At 44.7% G+C, this 25,263-nt stretch overlaps 1 protein-coding gene across 1 annotated transcript; it reads left to right on the top strand.

The window, feature by feature from the left end:
* Positions 1-6,697: 6,697 nt before the first annotated feature.
* HSPB6 (heat shock protein family B (small) member 6) lies at positions 6,698-19,410 on the top strand. Its single transcript, XM_068241868.1, has 3 exons — positions 6,698-6,933; positions 13,578-13,700; positions 18,460-19,410. The coding sequence occupies exons 1-3, from the start codon at positions 6,736-6,738 to the stop codon at positions 18,637-18,639; spliced, it is 501 nt and encodes a 166-aa protein (XP_068097969.1). The 5' UTR covers positions 6,698-6,735; the 3' UTR covers positions 18,640-19,410.
* The last annotated feature ends 5,853 nt before the right edge of the window (positions 19,411-25,263 follow it).

The following is a 25,263-nucleotide window of genomic DNA, read 5'->3' as shown; positions in this document are numbered from 1 at the left end:
CGTTTCTTCATGAGGGACAAGGCTAAAAGCCAATACTGGATGGCCAAGATCTTTGGCTCTCCAGATAGCTCTGCATTAAAGTTAATGGGAACCTAAAAAAAACCAAACAGATATTTTCCTAAGGGAAGGGTCCGGGTCCTATAGAGCCTTTTTTCTCCTCTCACGATCCCCTCGTTCCAGCGTTGTCACTCTTGGTAGCAGTATTCGACCGATTGGTCAAATTCAAAGGAGGCTTTGAAAGTCTTCGGGAGCCAGAGTGCTCCTGAGGACAAGCGGTTCTGTACCGCACCTGGGGGGGGGGGGGCACGCTCTCTTGCGCATGCACAGTACGTAGCCGCCTAGCTTCGGGAGCACTCAAACTCCTGAACCCTACCGCGGCGGAGGGTTCAAACGGGGTGGCATTGCTGCAATAAGGGGGCCGTGAGAGGAGCGGGAAGACTATAGGACCCGCAGCCCTCCCTCTCCTTAGGGAAGTATCGGGGTGTTTTTTAGGTTCCCATTGACTATATCACACAATTTTTGGAAATCACTGCATAGGTTCAAGAACGTGTCTGAAAACTTTCTGTGAATAAAGTGTTACTGCATCCTCAAATTAAAATGAAATCTCTTGAGAACCAGTCATGGAACTTCCTCTGAATTCTCATTTGATAGATCATCTTATTTATAAAAAAAGGAGTACCGTAGAATCTCTTTTCAGGATTATGATCATATTTTTATTTTCCCCATGCTTCCCAGATCACATGATTTAAAGGGGAACTGAAGTAAGAGGTATACGGAGGCTGCCATATTTATTTCCTTTTAATCAACACCAGTTGCCTGGCAGCCCTGCTGATCCTCTGCCTCTAATACTATTAGCCATAGCCCCTGAACAAGCATGCCGCAGATCAGGTTTTTCTGACATTATTGGCAGATCTGACAAGACTAGCTGCATGCTTGTTTCTGGTGTTATTCAGATACTACTGCAGAGAAATAGACCAGCAGGGCTGCCAGGCAACTGGTATTGATTAAAAGAAAATAAATATGGCAGCCTCCGTATACCTCTTACTTCAGTTCCCCTTTAAAACCAGGTAAACGGAAGAGATCGCTAAAACATCTAACAATGTAATTTTCCAACTTATTCCCAACCTTCAAAGTAGAGAAGGTTAAAAAAATATTTTTTTGTGAGCCTCATGTTTCTTGCTGAACACTGTCGGCCTCGGTAGTGATCACCGGTTTATTAATAAAACCTTAAAGGACAACTGAAGAGAGAGGTATATGGAGGCTGACATATTAATTTCCTTTTTAGAATTACCAGTTGCCTGGCAGTCCTGCTGATCCTCTGCCTCTAATACTTTTCGCCATAGCCCCTGAACAAGCATGCAGCAGATCAGGGGTTTCTGATATTATTGTCATATCTGACGAAATTAGCTGCATGCTTGTTTCTGGTGTCATTCATATTCTACTGCAGCCAAATAGACCAGCAGGGCTGCCAGGCAACTGGTATTGTTTGAAAGGAATTAAATACGGCAGCCTCCATAAGGGCTCTTTCACATCAGAGCTTGCGTTGGAGAACGTTGAAAGCATACGTTTTGTTGTATGCCTTTTACTGCGTTTTGATATGCGTTGCACTGCAGTGAGTGTGCGTTTTTAATCCGTTTTCAATGCGTTACTGCACATAGAAAAACGCAGGTAATTTTTTTTTCTTTTAGTTTTCAGCTTTCTACATTGTTCCTCTGTTGCATTCTGGGACTGATTGCCTGCGTTAACGGATTAAAAACGCGCATAGTGTGCGTTTTACATTGACTAACATTGTAACGCATAAAGCTAGCGTCGGCCGAAAAACTGCGCCTGGGTGCAGTGTAACGCAACGCACAAAAAGGCTGCGTTATATGTGAAAGCTAAAATGAAAGTCTATGGACTTTCATTTCACCTTGGGTAACGCAAACTTTATCCTTTGCGTTGAAACGCAGAAAATCTGCCCTAATGTGAAAGAGCCCTAATCGTCTCACTTGTCCTTTAACTCTCTGGTAGTCATTGCTGAAAAAATGTTTACATTAAAAAAAAGGGAAAGATCTTTTTTTTTTTTTTTTTAATTTAGATTGATGAATAGACCCATAAGAATATAATCCATATAGTCACACTAGACAAATTGAAATCTAGATTAGTAATAATGAACCAGTCTAATAAGCATCAATATCTATGCCTGCATTAAATAGAGAAGGGACAGCTGCTGCAAAGCAGACTCTCTCATAGGGAAAGCTTAGTTAGGCTCTTGTAGGCTTGTTAGCTTGCTCCTTGCTGATTCTTATTGCTAAAATAGCACCCCTCAACAGCTCTTTTGAGTGCTAATCTTGTTATTGTGATCTATTTTTTTTTCTGTGTGTCCCACTGACACTTGTGTTGCATAGACAGCCTTGATAATCCATACTGTGTGTGTGCCACTGCCAGCGGCCCAGCACATTCAGTGACTACCTGTGTGTGTGACAGGTGCACATTGTAATACCCAGTACTGCATATACCTACCTGTTGTGTTCAGTGCACCCACCTACTTACGTGAGCGCACGCAGTGTGATATACCACTCCGTGCATACCTGTTAACTGCACCTGTGTAACCGCACATTGTATTTGTCAAATCAGTGCATACCTTTAAAAGGACCAAAGTACAGTGTTCAGAAGAAGGCATGTGCCATCAACCCCCAATATTGTCAGGACATAGTTGACTATTTAACACAGAACACCTCATCTTTCCCAGCTTCCGTACGGACGCGTGACATATCTTCCTCCTCCTGCTCTGATTCTGGCGCCCCACTTAACACTCAGTCGGCAGCCATCACCAAAGTGCCATCCCCCCATGGCTCAGCGGTGGCAGCCCCCATATCCCTCTTGCTGCAGTTGTCCTTTAAGGACTGATATGATTTTCTTTTATTTAACAAAAGTGAAAGTTGAAAGTTCTGGTTGAAGAGAAGTAAACAGAGATGGGGGCTGTGAATAAGCAGATTACACAATACCCCCCAGGATATTTACAGGATGGCTCCGTCCCCCTCCCCCGCCTCTGTCTGACTCACCAACTATTAATGCACCCTGGTCAGGTTACTGTCTATTACACACCCTGCTTGCCCTGGATGGCTATTGCTCCATGCAAACAGCTCCCCCTGCTGGTGGAATATGAGACTTCCAGCAGTGACCCTGTACAAATGTCGTGTGACGCTTGTGGAAACATTAACAGCTGAACATAAACACATCTCTCTATATATAGCCCTGCGTTTCCCAGGGGTCGGGGTCTGTGATGATATCAGAGTCCCGAGAACGCAGAGAATGTTACAGAGCACCAAGACTGACAGGTGCGGTACTAAGGGGGAACTCCGCTGCCCCGGACGGACGGAAACTTTCTCCTGGAGAACTACAAATATCAGCATGTCCTGCAGTCTAAAGGTGGCCACACACCATACAATTTTTAAAATATCTGTTCAATTTAAGAATTGCAATCATTTTTTCTGACTGATAGTAACATTTCAAAAATATGACCAATGTACCACACACACGTATGTTCAATTTTTCCCTAATTATGATAAAAATGATTGGAAACTGACAAAATTGCTTGGGTGTGTATATTAATAAACGACAATCTAACACACACCATACAATCTTTAAAAAGATTGAAGAAAAATATCTGGCATTCCGGATTGATAAAAATCGAAGAAAACGGAAAATCGGATCAGATTTTTCAGTCGAATGAAAAAAAAAAGCTTTCGATTATTTTCAGGAGATCCAATCATTTTTATCGAATTGCCGTAAAATCGGGTCATTTTATTGTATCGTGTGTGGCCACCTTTAGCTTTATAAAGGTCAGATTGCAGCCAAAGCTACAATAGCTGCTTAGGGACCCGGGAAAAGAAAGAGGAGGGGGGTCCATAAAGCACACCTGAACTGAGTTGCCTGGCAGCCCTGCTGGTCTATTTGGCTGCAGTAGTGTCTTAAAGAGTCTCCGAGCAGTGCAGAAACTATGGGAATATGCATATCATTTTAAAGCTCTCTTTCTCCTCTTTCCAATGATATATAAACTGCCGCCCTACGCCTTTTAGTTTTCGCTATTTTCGCGATTGAAATTGAGAAAACTAAAAGGCGTAGGGCGACGACTTAGGAGTCGTCAGAAAGAGGAGAAAGAGAGCTTTAAAATGATATCCATCTTTCCATAGTTACTTGTATTACACAGGACGACACTTTCCCCAGTGTCAGCAGCTCCATTCAGCAGAAAAAGTCGCCCTGTGTAATACAATGTAACTATGGAAAGATGGATATCATTTTAAAGCTCTCTTTCTCCTCTTTCTGACGACCCCTAAATCGTCGCCCTACGCCTTTTAGTTTTCTCTATTTTCGCGATCAAAATCGCAGCCGTGGCAATTTCAATCGCGAAAATAGCGAAAACTAAAACGCGTAGGGTGGCGGTTTATATATCATTGGAAAGAGGAGAAAGAGAGCTTTAAAATGATATGCATCTTTCCATAGTTTCTGCACTGCTCGGAGTCCCTTTAATCCCAATAGAAACAAGCATGCAGCTAATCTTGTCAGATCTGACAATAATGTCAGAAACATCTCATCTGCTGCATGCTTGTTCAGGGGCTATGGCTAAAAGTAATAGAGGTAGAGGATCAGCAGGGCTGCCAGGCATTTAGTATTATTTAAAAGGAAATAAATATGGCAGCCTCCACATCCTTCTCCAGGGGCTTAGCAATAGCCATAGCAGGGGCAGAGGGGGCCCAGGTGGTACTTGGTGTTTGATGTGCGCACTAATCACCGTCTTGTGTTCTTCCACCCACTGACTATCTCTGTGCCAATGGACTGTGTAGCGTGTAGATTGCACAAGAATGTAAATTGACCAATTAATACATATCCATGGGCTAGCGGCAGGTGGCATTGCTCAAGAGTGCCTACATCTGAGGGGCCTCATGAAAGCTTTGCTATGAGGCCCCATAATCTCTAGCTACCCCCGTGTCCCTCTCACTTCAGGTGCCCATACATGGTACAATAAAAATGTTCGATTGTCCCGTTTATTCGAGCAAAAGATCAAATCGAATGAAAGTCAAAAAGAATATTTTTTTTTTTTTATAAAAAATAAAAAAAGGAACGATTATCCTGTTTTTTTTCAATAAAATCCGAGTTGACATGTTGGAAATATCTTTATATTTGATGTAACGGAATAATCGAACTACATTTTGTAATCGAAAATGTATGGGCACCATACGGCTTGCAGAAAACTTAGACTTGGACACGCCCCCTTCAGCTTCTGCTCAGCGATTGGATAGGAGACTACAGGAAAATGGGGCAGGTATTAGGGCAGACAGGTCTTCAGCTGCCTCCCATCCTCCATATTATAGAATGTATTGTTTCAATTTTAGTTTTTTAGTATATCATCTGCCAAAAAGCAAGGCCAACTACATGTGGGATTGTGAAGAGTAACAGTGCTTTATGTGGAATTCGTTTCATATGGTCAAAGTAAAACTGGCCAGCATGAATTTGGCCAATCAAAATGGGCAGGAGACAAGGCGGGATTTATACTTTCAACACCCCTAGGCCAATTTTCTTGTTGATCCCCCTTCTATCTTCAGCAGTGTCCCCCATTCCATGTGCTGCCCCCTCATCATGTAATGTCAATGAACAGCAGCCCCTCTTCATGTACAACAGCACCCCTTTTATATGAGTTGTTTCCTGTTTGTAGGGGAAAGACGTAATTCGGCTGCCAGCTATTGCTGGCGGATGAATTACACTGTTTTTAAGCAATTTGGGCTCCGTCTTTCCCTGGAGCCCAAATTAGCTTCTGAGTGGGGTGCTGCTGTGGCCGTAACTCACATTACGGTCTATAGAGCGCCCAAATTTGCCGGCGCCAAATTGTTCTGCTTTGCCTGAAAGGATACAAAAATGTGTATCGACACATTCCTAATCTGCCATAGTGTGAATCTAGGGTAATGCCATGTTTTGGGGATGTGTAGGGAAACTATGGCATATCTCCCAACTGTCCTGATCTTCCCAGGACTGCCCCGGTTGGGAAGTATAGCCCAGTGTCCCGTGCAGCTGCCCTTTAGGTCCTCTTTGCTGGCTGGCAGGGCTGAGCGATGGATAATTTTTGGTGAAGGTCCTCTTTGCTGGCTGGCAGGGCTGAGCGATGGAGAATTTTTGATGCAGGTCCTCTTTGCTGGCTGGCAGGGCTGAGCGATGGAGAATTTTTGATGCAGGTCCTCTTTGCTGGCTGGCAGGGCTGGGCGATGGAGAATTTGTGGTGAAGGTCCTCTTTGCTGGCTGGCAGGGCTGAGCGATGGAGAATTTTTGATGCAGGTCCTCTTTGCTGGCTGGCAGGGCTGGGCGATGGAGAATTTGTGGTGAAGGTCCTTTTTGCTGGCTGGCAGGGCTGAGCGATGGAGAATTTTTGGTGAAGGTCCTCTTTGCTGGCTGGCAGGGCTGAGCGATGGGAGAATTTTCCACTTCGTATGATTCATCTGTTTGATGATCTATCACCGTTTCATACAGGAATAGTATCTGCACAGTGTGATCTGTCTGGATTGCTCAGTCACTGTGTGAGCGGCTATTTTTACTGTACGGGATCTGGACGGCGTCTCCTCCCGGGAGCCTCAGAGCTCCAGCCAATTCTAGATCGTTCGCTGTGTTTGGGGGGGAGGCGGCTGCCCAGGGGGGTCTGGCTTGTATATATAAGCTGCTGATCTCTGGCAGAGTCACTTTGTGTGTCTGCAGCGTCTGATCAGCATGGATATTACAATTCACCACCCCTGGATGCGGCGACCCGTCATGTCGCCGGCTCTCTTCCCCAGCCGCATCCTGGGCCAGAGGTTCGGAGAGGGGATCCTCGAATCCGATCTGTTTGCTTGCATGCCGCCCATGAGCCTGAGCCCCTATTACGCCCGCTCTCTCAGCATCCCCCAGGTGGAAGCTGGACTGTCTGAGGTACGGAGGATGATGTGGACTGTGTAGGCACCTGCCTATGGGCTGCACTAACAAGGGGGGGGCTGAAGTGTCATAACGTTGTAAGGACCTCATCGCACCGGCCACCTGTAGCAGGGACTTCAAGGCCTTTTCACTTTTCTCCTAAGTTTTCTCCTAGGAGATAATTTTTCATCTTCTGTGTAAAGGATACCTGCAGCCACCTTTTAAAAAGAGAAAAGTTACAACCTAAGAAGAGGAAAGGGTCTGGGTCCTGTAGAGCATACATGTCAAACTCCGGCCCACAGGCCAAATCTGCCCCCCAAGTGTTTCCTCACTTTAAATTATGTTTGTCCAACTCTGGACCACCAGGGAAGCCATATGGAGTAGGGATGGAGGGTGAAGGCATTAGACAACAGCGGAGTATATAGGGGAAGGAGGGGGTCACTAGACACCAGGGAACTGTATAGGGGAGAGAGGGAAGACCACTAGACACCAGGGAACTGTATAGGGGAGAGAGGGAAGACCACTAGACACCAGGGAACTATATAGGGGATAGAGGGAAGACCACTAGACACCAGGGAACTGTATAGGGGAGGTATGAGGCCACTAGACACCAGGGAACTGTATAGGAGAGGGAGGGGGCCACTGGAAATTGATGCAGCCAGGAATATGAATGGGGGCCCAGCAGTGAAACAAGGGGACACAGAGAGGAATGAGAAGGCTCTATAGGATCCAGAGCCTTCACTCATCTTAGGTGAGTATGTAACTTTTTTTTTTATGTGGCTAGGCTACAGGTATACAGCAAAGTCCCAGTTATTCGGAACTCAGACAACCGGAAATCTTAACTAACAGCATGCCTGAGGCGATAACGGGGATAGTGGTTTGGGAATTTTGCAGGGAATAAAATACATACCGAGTTTCCAGTGTTGTCTTCTAACCGTCCTGTAGCTCCTAGCAGCTGTCTGACTTCCTTGCACGGATCCCGGCATGTCATGTGACCTGCCGTGGGTCAGGTGACACGCCGGGAGCTGCAACGAACTACAGAAAGGTTAGAAGATGGCGCTGTAGACGCAGTCAGTACTGTATATACTCGAGTATAAGTCTAGACATTTAGGTCTGATTCACTTCATAAAAGTATAGGGGTCGTCTTATACACGAGTCACAGGCAGCACTGAGCACACTGAGTAATGTGTGTACTAATAGGGACATTCCCAATTGCAGCAATTTAACCCGTGTGGTAAGTGATACTTTGAGGAAAGGAAATGCCAAGAAAACACAAGTGTTAAAGTCCTGAGTACAATTAACAAGGAAAGGGGCGGGGGAAATACTGGGCAGCAGGAAGGGGGTGAATAATTGCAGCACTTTGGGGCCTGGAGGAGGTATTGGCTGCACTTAAGGGACAGGAGGGGTTAGTGATGGCAATACTGTGTGCAGTGCAGTCATTAACCCCTCCTGAGCCCCAAGTGCTGGCATTAACTTTGCTGGGTAGACTTATACTTGCGTCAATAAAAAATTCCAAATTAAGAGGGTTGAATTTTGGCGTTGACTTGTATAGTCGAGTATATACGGTATTTTATTTTACACAAGGGGGGAGGTTTGCGCTTTTTAGGCTGGTTGCTCAAGCAACCGGAAAGCACATGTATCCGGACCGGCACCAGGCGATCCCCGGGGGTGACGGATACCGTGAACCGTGCTGTACTTTTAAATAACTTTTCAGCACTATGCAATTGAAAAAGTACCAAAAATTAAGTGGAAAAGTACTGTCAAAAGAATTCTGAGTATTTTCTTGCTTGCTGGTGGCCTAAGGCAATTTATTGATAAAGTGTGAAAATATCCACTAGGAGAAATCTCAGGAGAAAAAGAGAATTGAATAAGGGTCATAGCCGGCTTCCATACACGTCTGTGCGGCTGCAGAGCTCTTTTATACTGCAAAGCACAATAGCTAATGCCCTGTGATTTCTCTACAATTTTTACAATGTGACTTTGTTGCGATTTTCCTGCGATCGCTTGTTGCAATTTCCTCCGGACGCTAGGAATACACAGAGAAACCCGAGGAAAAACACGCAGCATGTGGGACTTTTGTGGTCAATCAAAATCAGACCGCAATCAGACCGCACTAGTAGAGGGTTACTGCGATTTTCATTAGTTTACGGATGTCCTTGCATTATGCGATTTGCTTGCAACTGGAAAAGACAGCAAATGGAACAGCAGCTATAGAGGGAGGTCTGTCACAAGTCTCTCATTGGCCAAACACTGTCCAATCGCTGAGTCCTAGACTACAGATGAACTCCAAGGCCCTAATAGAGATAATGCTACAAACAGCATTTCTGCTACAGAAGGCACTGTGCTGTGTCATAGAGTTTACATTCACTTTCAGAAACTTTTTTCACACACCCCAAGGTGTAAACAATTGTAAGTAGCTATCCCTTCTTTTTGTCTTTAAAAATGTAATATATACTAGCCAACCCGCGTCGTAGCATACGCCGCATCTTCTATCTATCTAATAGAGTACGTGCCTCAACCTTGAAGCAAGAAGAAGAAGTAGGCTTTCCATGAGAAAATGTATGCATGCTCAAACACCAGGTTTAACCCTAGCAAGTCTGGCTTTCCAAATCTGGCCTAACTGGCTATTCATGAGGCAATGCTCATACAAATATGCATTTGCATCCGCATGCCAAACTAGGCAGGGTCAAAAAACCAATACCGCAAAGCGGTGGCCCTGCGGGAATTAGTTCATGCTACATTAGCACTATCCAGGAGCGCCACGGGGAGGATTCCCAATGCCCCCTTTTTATACAACCGGGGGGACCGCGGGTCCCAGGCTCTCTCGCTGCCTAGGAACCACAGCGGCACCCCGGAGGGGGAGGCTGGGTGGCGCAGGCAACCCCCCCAAGCGTGGCCAGCACCAGGGAGAGCCGTCTGCACCCACCTCCTAATATTAAAAACAGGCACTTACCTTAACGTCCATTGCGTTCTGCTACATGCGCATTAATTTTCTCATGGAAAGCATTTTGTGCAGTTTGTATCCTTTGGAGGCAGGTGGTGGATGGCTTGCTCGGTGGTGTGAACCCTGGAGTGAGTTGTGTGCGCCTGTCCCCCCCCCCCCCCCCTCTGGAGTGCTGTATGTGAGCCAGCCCTGAGCTCTAAAGCTCGGGGTGACCCATGCTTCTCTCCTTTCTCATGTGGTGCCCCCAAGTTAATGCGCATGTAGCAGAACGCAATGGACGTTAAGGTAAGTGCCTGTTTTTAATATTGGGAGGTGAGTGCGGACGGCTCTCCCCGGCGCTGGCCACACTTGGAGGGGTCGTCTGCACCACCCAGCCTCCCCCTCCGGGCTGCCGCTGTGGTTCCCAGGCAGTAAGAGAGCCTGGGACCCTGCGGTCCCCCCGGTTGTATAAAAAGGGGGCATTGGGAATCCTACCCGTGGCGCTCCTGGATAGTGCTAATGTAGCAGGGTGACTGCTTTGCGGTATTGGTTTGTGCATGCATTTGCATGAGCATTGCCTCATGAATAGCCAATTAGGCCAGATTTGCAAAGCCAGACTTGCAAGGGTAAGGCCTCTTTTCCATGGACTGTTGATAGGCAGTGAAATGCCTCTCAAACTCTCACAACTGCTCACTGCTGCCTGGTAACTGCTTGTTGATGCCTGGTATCTGCTTGTTGCTGCCTGGTATCTGCTTGTTGCTGCCTGGTAACTGCTTGTTGCTGCCTGGTAACTGCTCACTGCTGCCTGGTAACTGCTTGCTGAGCACACAACTCAACAGTCCGTGGAAAAGAGGCCTTAAACTTGGTGTTTGAGCACGCATAAATTTTCTCATGCAAAGTACTTCTTCTTCTTGCTTGGAGGTTGAGGCACTTACTCTATTATATATATAGATTACCTATGTTTTTTTGTTCAGTATAAGCTGTTACTCTGTGCCTGTACTGAAAGTAAACTAGCTGCTGTGTGTGCTGATCTCTGCTACCCCCAGTATGTACAGTATAAGCTGTTACGCTGTGCCTGTACTGATAGTAAACTAGCTGCAGTGTGCGCTGATCTCTGCTACCTCCAGTATGTACAGTATAAGCTGTTACTCTGTGCCTGTACTGATAGTAAACTAGCTGCAGTGTGTGCTGATCTCTGCTACCCCCAGTATGTACAGTATAAGCTGTTACGCTGTGCCTGTACTGATAGTAAACTAGCTGCAGGGTGCGCTGATCTCTGCTACCTCCAGTATGTCCAGTATAAGCTGTTACTCTGTGCCTGTACTAATAGTAAACTAGCTGCAGTGTGTGCTGATCTCTGCTACCTCCAGTATGTACAGTATAAGCTGTTACGCTGTGCCTGTACTGATAGTAAACTAGCTGCAGTGTGCGCTGATCTCTGCTACCTCCAGTATGTACAGTATAAGCTGTTACTCTGTGCCTGTACTGATAGTAAACTAGCTGCAGTGTGTGCTTATCCCTGCTACCCCCAGTATGTACAGTATAAGCTGTTACTCTGTACCTGTACTGAAAGTAAACTAGCTGCAGTGTGTGCTGACCTCTGCTGCCTCCAGTATGTACAGTATAAGCTGTCACTCTGTGCCTGTACTGATAGTAAACTAGCTGCAGTGTGTGCTGATCTGCTACCTCCAGTATGTACAGTATAAGTTGTCACTCTGTGCCTGTACTGATAGTACACTAGCTGCAGCGTGTCCTGCTCTCTGCTACCTCCAGTATGTACAGTATAAGCTGTCACTCTGTGCCTGTACTGATAGTAAACTAGCTGCAGTGTGTGCTGATCTGCTACCTCCAGTATGTACAGTATAAGTTGTCACTCTGTGCCTGTACTGATAGTAAACTAGCTGCAGCGTGTCCTGCTCTCTGCTACCTCCAGTATGTACAGTATAAGCTGTTACTCTGTGCCTGTACTGATAGTGAACTAGCTGCAGTGTGTGCTGATCCCTCCTTTATTAATATGCTTTGGAACCAACCCACTGATTCAGCAGCCGTCAGATGGTCCCCGTAAAACAACAAGCAGCCTCCTATTACTTTGTCTTCCCTCTGGAGAGTGATAGTTCTCTGATACAGTCCTGTCATGGGGGCGGGGCTAACGAAGTTCCCTCCTGCAGAGTAATCCTTAGTGAGACAAGGAATTAAGAGAGGAAGAGAAAGTCCTGTAGCAGCCGCTCCTGGGGATATTTATATCCAGTAATGTCACCAATCACCATATGACAAGTCCCGGGAGAGGAACCTAAGAAGTACTTTTCCATTGTCACATAACTGTATTGTGCGCCCCCTCCTGTACTAACAAAACACAGGATCCAGCCTCATCTCCTCAGTGAGGACACTTAAAGGACAACCGAAGTGAGAGGGATATGGAGGCTGACATTTTTATTTCCAATATCAAGTGCCTGGCAGCGCTGCTGAACTCTTTGGCTACAGTAGTGTCTGAATCACACACCTGTAACAAGCATGCAGCTAATCCAGTCAGAAGCATATGATCTGCATGCTTGTTCGGGGTGTATGACTAAAGCCTGGTATACACATCCGATTTGGATTGGCCAGTTTTACCAATGCCATGTAGTATGAGAGCTTACCTATACAATGTGTCCATAGTATTCAAAATCTGTTGCCTCTCATACTACATGGAGGTGGTCAAATTGACCAATCAAAATTGGATGTGTGCATGCACCTTGAAGGATACATGAAGCGTAGTAAAGTATTGCAGCTTTACTTGCCTGGGTCCTCTTCCAGCCCCTAGAGGTCTCTGTGTCCCACGGTGCAGTCCCGCTCTATACTCAGCTGTCCCCTCTGTAGTGGCCGGTGTCCAGCCGGCTCGGCTGCTGCTGCGCATGCACGACTGCACGCACCCGCTCCTGAGGTTGTAAGAGTCTAGCAGTTTTTCAGCATTTTGGCATCCTTTTTTTAAAGTGGACCCAAATTAAAAATACAAGATTTCAGAAATAAAATCTGTTTTCTAAATTATACTGATAAATAGCAGCCTTTTTTCAGCTGCATGATGACAAATATAAAATATTTTACATTTATTGGAGGAACCCCTCCCTTCCTTTCATATTGCCGGGACAGAATCTGGCAGACTGGTGGAGGAGATAAAAAACAAAACACAGGCTGCTACCGATGATGTCACAGGGGAGGGGGACTTATTTTGTGTGAGATTTCACATACACGTCGCCCTTGTGAGGGAGGGTAGCTGACAAACACACCCATGATCTAAAACCTCCTACTAAGCTCAGAAGTAATGGCTGCCACCTGTATAACCCTAGTTATGAAAAGAGAAGGGGGAAAAGCATGCACTGAAATACTCATAGGCTTGAAGGAGTGTTTATTTATCTTTGTATGTGTCAGAGTGGTGCAACTAAATATTTTGGATTAAAAACATGTTTGGTTTGGGTCCGTTTTAAGCCCCTTGGGGCGCATGCCAGTGCCGAAAGTAGCCGATCCCAGACGCTACATTTAGTGTCCAGGGTGAAATGAGACAACGGGATCTAGAGGGACGCTAAAAACACTCAGGCAGCAAACTTTGTGAGAACCAGTATTTGTGCCACTCTCAAAAAATTTGGCCATGATGGTTCATCACTCCCGCCTGTCCTGATCCCTTGCAGCGACAGCTATTGTGCATGGGTATACAACCTCGAGGGTGTCGGGGTACTCACAGCCGCTTTTCTCTGTCTCCCTTCAGGTGAAGCTGGACAAGGACCAGTTCTCGGTTCTGTTGGATGTGAAGCACTTCTCACCGGAGGAGATGCAGGTGAAGGTTATCGGAGACCATGTGGAGGTCCACGCCAAGCATGAGGAGCGCCAGGTAACCGGCACAGAACCACCACCGCCAGAAAACACTGCTTCTTTCTAAACTACAAGTCCCAGCATACAAGCATCCCTATTCCCACATCAGGGTGATACTTGTAGAGCTCTGTGTAGATAAGCTAGCAGCAGGGGCAGATCTTGTATAAAGCAGCCTTAATCACAGGATTCAGGGAACTTCTTCCTCGGGCCGGCCCTGGCTGGTGAAACTGGGCGCCGCCATAAATCAAAATGTGATATGCGGCCATGGTGGCGCTGATTGAGTAAACTGGGGATCAGATTTGGCTATGATATAGGCAAACTCCTGCTGCCGGTGGGGCTAGTGTCCGGGATGAGTAAGCAGCACCCTAGGTTAAACTATTATGCAACTTAACCTCCCTGGCGGTATGATTATCTTCAGATTTTAGGGTCTTTTTAAAACGTTTCAGATCCTAAAATCAGGAAAAAATCATGCCGCCAGAGTCTCTGCAGCAGCCCCTCCTCTCACTCCCCTCCCTGGGCTCCAATTTGACCTCTGTCCTCCGGGTGGTGCTGTAACTGTAGTGAGATCGATGACGTCGATCTCACCAGAGTGATTCAGAGCCTCGTAGGACAGGAAGGAGAACGGCTACTGACATCTGGATCCCCCAGGAGGTGAGTAAAAACACCCGCTATACTCTGCATAGAGCTACTGGCGGCTACCCCGAGCGTAGCTCAGGATTACTGCCAGGTAGGTTAAAATAAATCAAAAGCTTTGAAATGAATGTCAACTGAAGGAAAAAATCAGATACTTACCTAAGGAGAGGGAAGGTTCTGGGGTCCAATAGATCCTTCCCATTCCTCTCCCAGTCCTGTCGTTTCAGCGCTGGCTTCCCCATTTGCAGTATTCCACTGGTCGCTGTGGGAGGAGCCTGATTGTTCCTGAAGACGGAGGCGGCTCCATACTGCACCTGCATGCTCTCTCGCACAAGCGCAGTATGGAGCCACCTGTCTTCGGGAGCACTCAGGCTCCTGAAGACTTCCAAAGCCTGCTGCAGTAGCAGATCAGAACGGGGGAGCCAGCACTGGAACGCAGGGACGGTGAGAGGAGCGGGAATAGGACCCAGAACCTTCCCTCTCCTTAGGTAAGTATCTGTTTTTCTTTTTCAGTTGACAGATACCGGCAGAGAGAGCGGCAGGGGATGGCTGCGGCGGTCAGCTATTGGCTCAGTAGGCGACTGTAGAGGAGGTTAGTGTTAGGCAAGGTCAGTGCTGGGCAAACTACGGACCATTGCTGGACAACCCGATTCCTCTCCTCCCCGTCTTCCTGTGGAGTTGTGAGTGGGGTGAAAGGAAATGGTTAAGTCACCTAATCGTGGCTTTCTGTGTTGAGTCTACATGGCCACAGTGGCGTCATGTGACATGCTGTCGGTTATGATGGTGTCACATGACGCCGCTGTGGCCATGGAAACCCAACACTGGAAGCAAGGATAAGTTAATCATTCCCTTTCACCCCACTAAACCTTCAGAAACAGACATAACAGCGCCAGAGTCCCAAACAATATATTATTCAAAACAATCAGCACTAGATGATTCATCCACAGATGATTAGGCAATAAACACCTGGTGTTCAGAAACTTCAGAGATCAATCCGCAAGTATCAGTCAAAATAAAGGCTTACCAGGCCATAATAACCCACACTACAAGGCGGCTATAAATGGCTGTGTGCTCAACCCTCAGCATCTCCAACTGGACCATGGGTGGTGCTACACTGGGGCACTGGCCCCCCGGGAATCACTATGCCCCTCTGAGTGCCGCCCCTGCTTAGTAACATACAGTTACCTGTTTCCAGGCTCTAGCAGTGTATAGTGAACAGGATAGGGTCTGTAAAAGACTCTCCATGTCAGCCTGAGTCTATGTAGGCGTTAAGTAAACCAAGGGTCTTATTTATTTGCCATAAATACCTCACAATCCTTGCAAGATCCGTTGTAATTAATGTATCTTGATGACACTTTGGGCCCATTCACACTTGTACGTTTTGCTGGCGATTTCGGCAAAATGCTCAAACGCTAGCGCTTTTGAAAGCGCTAGCATAATAAAGCTCTATGGGCCCATTCTTACTTGGGCGATTTACGCTAATTGCCGCAAAACGCAAACGTGTAGCCTGCACCATTTTCAGGCAATTTCCCGGCGATCGCGTTTCAGTGCTATAGAAGCGCTAAACTCGATCGCGGAGAAATTGCTGCACTGTCCAGTGATTTTTCCACGTGAAATCGCGAAAAAATCACTCCCGCAAAACGCCGGCAAAAGTCACGGGCGCTTTGCGTTTCTAAGTGTGAACGGGTCCTTATATTGTATGTTCTAACATTGTCAGTCAACAGCAATAGTGTCTGAAGAAGGATTACAAGCTGAAAGCTTAAGGTGGCCACTAACTGTCCAATTTCTACCGAAAAATCGTTCGAGCAATCAGAAATTCTAATCGGATTGGTTGTAAATAATCTCAGTTGATGGGCACAATTGATTACAAACGATTATAATAATAGTCGTCCGACTGGATTTTCGTCAAATCAAAATTTGGATTTTCATGTTGGTTGTGATAGATAGGAAGCAAAGATTGGTTCGTTAGTGGTGTAGTGAACGATTTTTCTTCCGATCAGAATTTTCTGATCGCTCGAACAATTTTTCACTAGAAATTGGATCGTTAGTGGCCACCTTTACTCTTTATCTTTGAAATTAGCCAGTAAACTCGAGCTTGTATTTTACAGACAGGAAGTTTTGAATCAGGAATTCTTATAGCTACTAAGGTAAGAAATTACACACATTAATGGCCTCAATTCACTAAGCTTTATCAAACACTTTATCGAATGTTTGATAATTTACCTCATGGCTAAAATCTAATTTTGAATTCACTAAGGTGTTATATATTTATCGAATGTTTTATCGATAAAACGTTCAATAAATAACACCTTAGTGAATTCAAAATTCGATTTTACCCATGAGGTAAATTATCAAACATTCGATAAAGTGTTTGATAAAGCTTAGTGAATTGATGCCATAGTATATAGTGTTTCTCTCCCTCCTGCCTCTTCCCCCATTTTTTAACAATATAAACTTTAGATTCATAGAAATGATAGAAATTATATTGTTTGGAGGTCTGGCTGGATATCAGATGATCCAGTTGGAGATACTGAGGATTGACCATAGAGCCATTTATAGCCTTGTAGTGTGGGCTATTATGGACTGGTAAGCTTATATTTTGCTTGATCGTTGGTGATTGATCTCTGAGGTTTCTGAACACCGGGTGTTTATTTCTTTATCATCTGTGGATGAATCATCTAGCGCTGATTGTTTTGAATAATAACTTTACTAATCCTATTTGGTTGGTGGCATGGATAGAGTTTCTTAACCACTTCAGGACTAGACCAACTTCCACATATCAGCGCTGCGTCCATTCATTCGCCAATAACTTTATTGCTACTTATCACACCTAAATGATCTATATATATTTTTTAGGACAAATTAGGCTTTTAGTGTGTGATAATTTTGTTTAGTAATCACCTTATTTTCTATGCATTTCAAAGGGAAAAAAATGTAAAAAATATATTATAGCTTTACAATAAACAGTATAAGTTAAACCCAACAATTTCTATTTGCTTATCCATCCTGCTTATTACAACATGGATTAGATTAAGTCCCTAGTACAATGTATGGTGGCAATATTGTATTTGAAAATAAAGGTCTTTTTTTTTTTTTTTTACTATCCATGATTACAAGACCTTATGTGCAAAAATAATAGTAATACACCCTCATGGCATACATATTTAAAAAGTCAAGTTCCTAAGATAACAACATTTGTTTTTTTCTTTTTATATTATGTTGCTTTGTTTTCATTTTACAAGTCTTTTATTTTGGTACAGAATATGCGAAAAAATGTTATTGATTTTGATTCAGTTTGTGACTAAAAAGAAAACACAAGACATGGGCCTCAACCCTAAAACTCTCTAAACTCTATTCTACTTATCACAGTTAAAATTTTACCACACGTCTGTTGATGATGATTTTGAAAATGACTTTAAGTTTGATTGAGTTTGTCCCAACCTATATTTTATGTGATGTGGATCCAAGCTTTAAAACACAACAAAATGTATTCTACAACTCATTACTGTTAAAATGATACCACATGTGCCTCATTTAGTAATAAATCGGTGGTGCGCTCTCCACAACTACACTGGATAAATATATCCGTCCAGTTGTCCTCACTCAGGATTAAAAGTCGCTCTCTGTAGATAAGGAAATAAGGGGCAACACCCCTCCACCAGGGGTGGATATTGATAATGTAAGAGTGAACAGAGGCGCCAGCAGGATAAAAGGTTCTAAAAGGCTTAGAATCCCTCAGGAGGTGGTGGTGGACTCGCCTTCCCGAAGCAGACAAGATACCGTCAGTTTTATGACAACAGGTTTATTAATATACATCACAGAGGCGCTATTCGTGACCTTGAGACTATACTGTGTACTCCTATCTGTTTATTGCCTGAGGAAGCGGGAACATACCCGTGAAACGCGTTGCACTGTTTGTTTTGGAGTATATTAATAAACCTGTTGTCATAAAACTGACTGTATCTTGTCTGCTTCGGGGAGGCGAGTCCACCACCACCTCCTGAGGGATTTTAAGCCTTTTAGAACCTTTTATCCTGCTGGCGCCTCTGTTCACTCTTACATTATGTTTCCCGTTGGGCCCCTCAACTAGACTAGCGCCCAAATACCTTCTATTTGAGATAATGACAAATCTCTCTGTGTCGCAGGATGAGCACGGATTCATCTCCCGCGAGTTCCACCGCCGCTACAAGCTGCCACCCTCCGTGGACCCGGCTACCATCACCTCCGGTCTGTCCGCCGAGGGGCTCCTCTCCATCCAAGCACCGGTCAAAGACGTCACCAAGACGGAAGAGAGAAGCATTCCCATCACCAAGACGGAGAAGTGAAGCAGGAAACAGGTGCCGGCAACAACTGTGACCCCACCCCCCATCTGTGCCCATCCTCATTGGACGATTACCAAACAAGCGTGGGGACTTGATCGGGATCCTAAATGTCACCATGTGCACTCACCCTGCTACTTGCCCAACCAGCAATGTCTATTCCAAGTGAAATCTATGCAGCTTTCGTTTTATCATTATTATGGGTAGAGAGGGGCTGGTTTTAATCTCTGTTTGTTACCCTGGTGTAGCTGTGACAGTCACATCTCTTTTGCGACCCGCATCCCCAGTGGAGAGATTCTACACTGATTTGTCCACCCCTGCGCTAATAGCGGACCTGAACTCAGAACTTCCTCTCTGCTCTAAAAGATAAACACCAGCATAATAACCTTTAAAGAAAACATATCCTTGTTACAGCTTATAGAGCTCCTACCGAGATTCTGCAGAGTGGTTACTTCCTGGTGTCCTGGGAGCACAGAAAGGGTTAACCTCCTGTGTTTAAATATTAGCTCCCAACTCAGCAGACAGCTCAAATTACACTGGCTGAGAAGGGAGAATTAGACTGGCTGTACTCTATAAACACACAGAGGATGGATTTCTCTGTGTTTTCCATCTCTCCTGTGCAAGGGTTCAGGTCCGCTTTAACAATGGCCTCTTGATTTCTGCCACTGACAGAGAATGTATAACTGTATGTGAAATATTTCCTCGTAGAGAGGGATGAAGGCTGAAGTAATGGCGAGCAGCATTGTGAGGAATAAAGAGAAAAGTGTTTATCTGTGACGGTTGTGATTTTCTTCTGTTATAATAACTAGTTTCTCTGGGCGGGGGAGGAGGTAGAGGCGGGGCATCTGAGGCAAGGGGGTCCTCTCTTAAAGGGCACCCGAGGCGAAAATAAACGAATGAAATAAACAATTGTGTCTATCTTCCGTATCCTAAAAATGACTTTTTTGTAAAGATAGTCCACTGTTTTATTTTATGTTTAAAGGGAACCTGTACTGAGTAAAATTATTTAAAATAAACACACGAGGTAACTTCAAATGAACATTACATACAGTAGTTACCTTGCCATCAGTTCCTCTCAGAAGCTCACCATTTTCTTCTTACAGTGATCCCTTCCAGTTCTGACAATATTTTGTCAGAAGTGAAATATATCAGTTGCTGTCGGTTACAGCTGAGAGGAGAACTGATGTGTCCATGTTTCCCTATGGCTCAAGTGGGCGATGTTACAGTTTAACTGTGTGCTGACCAGAAAGCTGTTATGGGTAATGGCCATTTTCAAAATGGAGGACGGAGAATTTCATTGATCACAGTGGGCCAACAGGATGCGGGACAGGAGAAAGACACTGAGGAGTGGACTACATGGAAGGTAAGTATGCCTTGTGTATACTTATTTTGACTTTTAATTTTCAGTTCAGGTTTTCTTTAAAGGATACCTGAAGTGACATGATGAGATAGACATGGGTATGTACAGTGCCTAGCACACAAATAACTAGGCTGTGTTCCTTTTTTTTCTTTCTCTGCCTGAAAGAGTTAAATATCAGGTATGTAAGTGGCTGACTCAGACAGGAAGTGACTACAGTGTGACCCTCACTGATAAGAAATTACCCTTTTTACCTCTTTCTTGCTCTCAAAAGTCATTTTCTGCTAGGAAAGGGTTTATAGTTGGAATTTCTTATCAGTCAGGACTGAGTCTGCCACTTACATACCTGATAGTTAACTCTTTCAGGCATAGAAAGAAAAAAAGGAACACAGCCTAGTTATTTGTGTGCTAGGCACTGTACATACACATATCTATCTCATCATGTCACATGTCACCTCGGGTATCCTTTAAATCTACTTTTTAGGTTTTAACTGTTTTATTGTTTTAGCAATAGATATGGAGGGCGTTTGAAGGAGTATGTGTGTTTTTCACCCGCTGCTTACCCGTAGATTGGGGAACCCACCTCTCCCAATATGGATATAAAACAATTTCTCTGAGCAGAACAGGTAGTGCTGGGGATATTAAGACTATATTTGGTAAAATAGCATTCACTTTTTATTTAGGATAAAATAGTTATACACTGTGTTAAATACACAAAAGATGAGGTCCACGGTACTATAAGGCTATACAAGGGTATTATATACAATCTGTCAAATCCACCGCACAGAGACAGCAGGGGAGAGACAGTTATTGGTGCTGTGAGCTGGAGAGTAAGAACTGAACACTTTTGGCCGGTAAATGACATGCGGAAATCTTTGTGAATTGACATTTCTTTTCTTTTTCTCCCGAGGTAATTACCGCACAAGTCGGTAATTTACCTCACTAGTCGGGAACCGTGATTTTCTGTGCAGAGATAGGTTTAGTGAATTGGAAGGTGATCGGTAAAATCAGCTGTTTTCAGCATTACCGAATGCCGTAATGTTTTGTGAACAGAGCTTGGAATATGGCCCTACCATCAGGGAGGGAGAAATTCACTAATCAGTACCGGCTTCTCGGGCTTCGATGGAAATAGCAAAGCCCGATTAGGTCCGCTCTTATTTGTACACAGCTTAGTACACTTCCAACACTGATAATTCTGAAGAACAAGGGCCATCTTATCAATTAGCAACTATGTGAATGAAAAGTTTCAGCATTAAAGGAACACTATCAAACCAAATGTTCTAAAATGACAAAGTACAAATAATGTCGAAGTAGCTGTGTAAACATTTTCCTACTTTTCATGTTAAATATCAGAGGCAAAAGCTGTAATTCATTGTGTGTAGATTTTAGCTACCTTTGGAATGTCTCATTTGCAGAGGTGAATTTCTGCAGTCTGACATGCTAAGAACCAGGGGCGAGCCTGGGGTGCCTGGCACCTGGGTGCAAGATTTTCTCTGGCACCTATAGGAGTGGTTAAATTAACCGCGCCCAACCACATAACCACACCAGTGTCCTGCCTAATCACACCCACACCTTCCACCTCTTTCCGCATGCATGTGATACCCCATTCCTACCCCTCTTCCATGGGCTTGCTCCTGGCTGGCTTTGGCTGCCTGCGAGTCTGCTAGTCTCTGGACTGACTCAGGCTGAGAGGCTCTGCGAGTGCGACTCAGTCACACACTGCGTATTAATGGCTGCCTGCGGCCACCCTACTCTCGCTCGCTGACGTCGGCTCCTCCCCCCTGCCATCCCAAGGTGGGCTGCCTGTATCTTTCCCGTTGCGCCGCGCAGCCTGCCAGTGTTGTCAACCTTTCACGTTATTTTTTACTGACAAATACCTAAAAATTTACTGACAAAAGATTATTTTTACTGACAAAATTTCCCTACTAAATGCACATAAGAGACACCGTTTCACCAGTAAATGCACGTAATGACAGACAGCCTTTCATCAGTAAATGCACATAATGAGAGACAGCTTTTCCCCTGTAAATGCACATAATAAGAGACAGCTTTTCACCAGTAAATGCACATAAGAGACAGCTTTTCACCAGTAAATGCACATAATAAGAGACAGCTTTTCACCAGTGAATGCACATAATAAGAGACAGCTTTTCACCAGTAAATGCACATAATAAGAGACAGCTTTTCACCAGTAAATGCACATAAGAGACAGCTTTTCACCAGTAAATGCACATAATAAGAGACAGCTTTTCACCAGTAAATGCACATAATAAGAGACAGCTTTTCACCAGTAAATGCACATAATAAGAGACAGCTTTTCACCAGTAAATGCACATAATAAGAGACAGCTTTTCACCAGTAAATGCACATAATAAGAGACAGCTTTTCACCAGTAAATGCACATAATAAGAGACAGCTTTTCACCAGTAAATGCACATAATAAGAGACAGCTTTTCACCAGTAAATGCACATAATAAGAGACCGCTCTTCACCAGTAAATGCACATAAGAGACCGCTTTTCACCAGTAAATGCACATAATAAGAGACCGCTTTTCACCAGTAAATGCACATAATAAGAGACCGCTTTTCACCAGTAAATGCACATAATAAGAGACAGCTTTTCACCAGCAAATGCACATAATAAGAGACAGCTTTTCACCAGCAAATGCACATAATAAGAGACAGCTTTTCACCAGTAAATGCACATAAAAAGAGACCGCTTTTCACCAGTAAATGCACATAATAAGAAACCGCTTTTCACCAGTAAATGTACATAATAAGATACAGCTTTTCACCAGCAAATGCACATAATAAGAGACAGCTTTCACCAGTAAATGCACATAATAAGAGACAGCTTTTCCCCTGTAAATGCACATAATGACAAACAGCCAGTGTCCCCAGTATATGTAGCCAGCCTGGACCCCCTTTAGGTAGTGAGTGACAGGGACCCCGTTTAGGTAGTGAGTGACAGGGACCCCATTTAGGTCGTGAGTGACAGGGACCCCTTTAGGTAGTGAGTGACAGGGACCCCCTTTAGGTAGTGAGTGACAGGGACCCCCTTTAGGTAGTGACAGGGACCCCCTTTAGGTAGTGAGTGACAGGGACCCCCTTTAGGTAGTGAGTGACAGGGACCCCCTTTAGGCAGTGAGTGACAGGGACCCCTTTAGGCAGTGAGTGACAGGGACTCCCCCTCTAGCCGCTCCCCTCTTACCTTGCAGTGTCAGACCTCAGGATCAGCGGCGACCCGACCAGTAAGAGCGGGCGCCGGACGCACCCGCTCTATATGCGGAAGTGATGTCACTTCCGCATATCAGTGCGGTGTGCTAGGTCCTAGCGCCCGCACTATTGGTCGCCGCCTGATCGAGGTCTGACACGGCTAGAGGGAGGGAGGGAGCAGCGGCCAGAGGGGGTGAGCGGCGCCTGGGTGCAATGCACCCGCAGCAACCGCCCAGGCGCGGCCCTGCTAAGAACAGTGTTATATTGAAGCAGAGTTATATGAAAACAAAAGCCTGTCAGGTATCAGGTTTCACACACACTTACAAACGTTTATGTTGCACATACGATACATTTCCTCTCTCTGTGAGAGAAAGCATTGCCTGAGCTCTCTGCGCACACAGAGTTAACAGATGCACTATGAGGGAATTCCCCCCTCCCCTCATGGATCACTCTGTAGTCAGATTACAGTACACTGCTGTCAGAAAAGTGTGAAAGGAATTAGATGACAGTAAACAAAGAGATCAGGATTCACATGTATACACCAGTACTTAGCAGCACTTCCCAAACATTTCCTATCTCGACATGTTAATCGATAGTGTTCCTTTAACCCTTCCTGTATTTGGAAACTAGTCAAATATTTTTAGCTATTCATTTTTATGCTGCAGTTTAATGCTTTGGGCCATAGATACAATTTGAGTTTCATCCCTCTTTAATAATGCCTCGTGCTAGAAGTCTCTCTGCAGCAGAGTAAATAGATAGGGTGGAATGCTGCACAGTTATCTCCCATACCCAATAGGCCCGGTTCACTTTGGACTAAAAAGCGCTCCTTTTAGCTGACCGTAACAGAATGAACCCTAACAGAGGTGAACGGATCCTATGTTATTCAATGGGATTCGTTCACATTGCTCCATTCAACCGGATAGGCAAGTTTGGGTCAGCAGCGATTTTTCCAGATTGACGTGTCCATCGCACTCACCGCGCTCCAATGGAACGGAGGGTCACGTTTGCAAATCTGATGCCTTTTAAAAACTGATTCTTTCCACGGATGTTTTTACATGGATTTGTTTTTCATCCATGCAAGTGTGAACCGGGTCTAAGAGGTCATAAAACATGCGGTTATGACAAACACCCCTGACAGCAGGGAACAGATAAAATGTCATTGTTACTCTGTATGGGAGCTGTGTGAACATCACTACTCTGTATGGGAGCTGTGTGAACATCACTACTCTGTATGGGAGCTGTATAAACACAAAGAGAAGCACCAATTGCCAGTCAGACAATTGAATCTTCAAATTTACAACTGTAACCATTAAAATGAACCAGATGAAGCACCCTCATGTATTTTACCATATATATCAGTGGGAACATTGAGAAAACACCTACCCTGCTCTCTGTTTCATCCTTCACTGCTCAGCCTGCTTGTTAGCAGCTCTGATATAATCCCGGACTGAGCATTCAGTCTGGCTTTGCTCAGGAATCATTATAGCTGAGTCTGTCTTCTCTGATGTCTTTTCAAGCCCAAGCCTGCCCCTTCTGGCTCTGCTTTCCTCTTTCTGTATATTGGCAGCATCACAGAGAGCTGTGATGAGATTGGAGGAGCTGCTAATGTAAGGGTATATTGAAAAACATTTTTTTTTTATCTATATTTGTTAGTCATAGGAGAATTTTAGAAATGGTGATTTCATTTTGCACACAGCCCACTAAATAATATGCTTTTCTGATGAACTGTGTTTTGCATGGAGTTATAGTAAAAAACACACACAAAAGAAAAACCGGCACACCAGAGCGGCAAAAATACCAGGTATAGTATTTATTTTGTAAAATCTATTGGGGCATATGTTTATTTAAAATAAAAACAAGGTCTTGGGATTTCAGGAAAGTCTTATTTAGAATTTACGGAAGCGATAATTTCTTCATTGGCTATCTTCTGGTGCACTTGACCTATCAAGCTACAGAAATGTAGAGTATACCAGGCACCAAATGGCTTGTTCTTACAAGGAAGGCCTCTAGGGGGAGCTTGTGTGTTTCTGTTATCGGCAGATACAGGAGCCGACTCG

The sequence above is a fragment of the Hyperolius riggenbachi genome, chromosome 6 (genome assembly GCF_040937935.1).
Source record: "Hyperolius riggenbachi isolate aHypRig1 chromosome 6, aHypRig1.pri, whole genome shotgun sequence".
Lineage (NCBI taxonomy): Eukaryota > Metazoa > Chordata > Amphibia > Anura > Hyperoliidae > Hyperolius > Hyperolius riggenbachi.
Note: the sequence above shows the minus strand (reverse complement) of the source record. Positions and strands in the feature narration are given on the sequence as shown.

Coding starts and splice junctions, on each gene's coding strand:
- HSPB6 (XM_068241868.1), top strand. CDS start 6,736: ATGGATATTACAATTCACCACCCCTGGATGCGGCGACCCGTCATGTCG. Junction 6,934..13,577: donor TGGAAGCTGGACTGTCTGAG/GTACGGAGGATG, acceptor GTCTCCCTTCAG/GTGAAGCTGGACAAGGACCA. Junction 13,701..18,459: donor CCAAGCATGAGGAGCGCCAG/GTAACCGGCACA, acceptor TCTGTGTCGCAG/GATGAGCACGGATTCATCTC.